The sequence below is a fragment of the Oenanthe melanoleuca genome, chromosome 25 (assembly GCF_029582105.1).
Source record: "Oenanthe melanoleuca isolate GR-GAL-2019-014 chromosome 25, OMel1.0, whole genome shotgun sequence".
Lineage (NCBI taxonomy): Eukaryota > Metazoa > Chordata > Aves > Passeriformes > Muscicapidae > Oenanthe > Oenanthe melanoleuca.
The window spans coordinates 7,302,245-7,303,475 of NC_079358.1; the positions used below are offsets into that span (position 1 = coordinate 7,302,245).

Consider the following 1,231-nt stretch of genomic DNA (forward strand, 5'->3'; position numbering starts at 1 on the left):
GTCTCCAGAGTGACGTCATTGTGAGGGCGGGGTCAGGAGAGGGCGCGGCGCCCCCTGGCGGAGGGGAGGGCTGGGATCAGCCCGGGGGGAGGTTTGGGGGTCCCGGAGGGCTCGGGGGGGTCCCGGGGGCGGCGCAGGAAGAGGCGGAGCCGCTGTACGAAGTATAGAACCGTGTATTCCTCTGTGCGCGGCGGGGGGGGCGGCCCGGGGGGGGCTCGGAGGGGATCGGGGGGATTTTTGGGGGGGGTCCCGGCAGGACCCCGAGGGGTCCCGACGCCAATCGGGACTCTCGAAATTAAAAAATAAACCCAAAGAAATACCCGGGGAAGGGGGCGAGGTGGGGGGGGTGGGGCGGTAAAAAACCGATCCGAGGTTGGGAGGGGGGGCGGTTTTGGGGAGGGGGGAGGGTCCCGCACCCCACGAGGGGGGGTCCCGCTCGCCCCCCTTGGCCCCCCCCATCCGGCGCGCCGCCCGCAGGAGGGGACACACACACAGAGAGACAGAGGCGCCCCCGCTGCGGCGGGGTCGCGGGGGGGCGGGCAGGTGACATCCCCCAAGGGGTGACGGCGGCGGGGAGGGGGCGACTCGGGGGGAGACACGCGCGGAGACCCCCCCCCTCACACGTAATACTCCTTGTCCTTGTTGCGCCGCGCTTTGCCCGGCGCTTTGGGGGGCGCGGGCGCCGCTTTCTCCTTGGGGGTCCCGGCGGGCGGGGTCGGGGAAGCGGCACCGGGAGCCCCTCCCGGGCCCCCTCCGGGAGCGGCGGGGGCCGCCCCGATGTAATGGCGGCTCTGGTCCACCTGGTAGGAGCCCTCGTCGCGGTTGCGGTACTTGTACATGGCGTAGAGCAGGATGAGGATGCAGAGCGCGGCCGCCGCCACGATGCCGACCACCATGCCGGTGGTGCCGCCCGCCTCCCGCACCACCTCCACCGCTCCGGGCGCGGCTGTGGGGGGCACGGGGGGGCGCCGGGTCACGGGAGGAGCCGAGCCCCCCCCGCGCCGCCCCCCGCCCGCCCCTTCCCTCGGGTGCCGCTCGCCCGCCGGTACCAAACCAGGCGGAGCCGCGCCCGCCACCGTGGGCTCGGTGCCGGCGCCGCGGGGCGCGGCCGTGGCCGCCGGGGGGGCGGCGGCTTCGGGGCTCCCCCCGCCCCCCAGCCCCGCGAAGTCCTCGTCGTCGGCCGGCGGCTGCTCGGGGCCGGGAGCGTGGCCGGGCTCGGGGTCGGGGTCCG

The 1,231-nt window shown here is 75.9% G+C and overlaps 1 protein-coding gene across 2 annotated transcripts in view; it reads right to left on the reverse strand.

The window, feature by feature from the left end:
* Positions 1-361: 361 nt before the first annotated feature.
* The window catches only part of LOC130262733 (neurexin-1-beta-like), a 16,522-nt gene continuing 15,652 nt past the window's right edge, over positions 362-1,231 (reverse strand). For both annotated transcript variants that reach the window (XM_056510158.1, XM_056510157.1), the window contains one exon: positions 362-1,231. This exon is cut by the window's right edge and continues 120 nt beyond it. In XM_056510158.1, coding sequence (XP_056366133.1) covers positions 618-1,231 — 614 coding nt within the window. In that variant the 3' untranslated portion in view covers positions 362-617.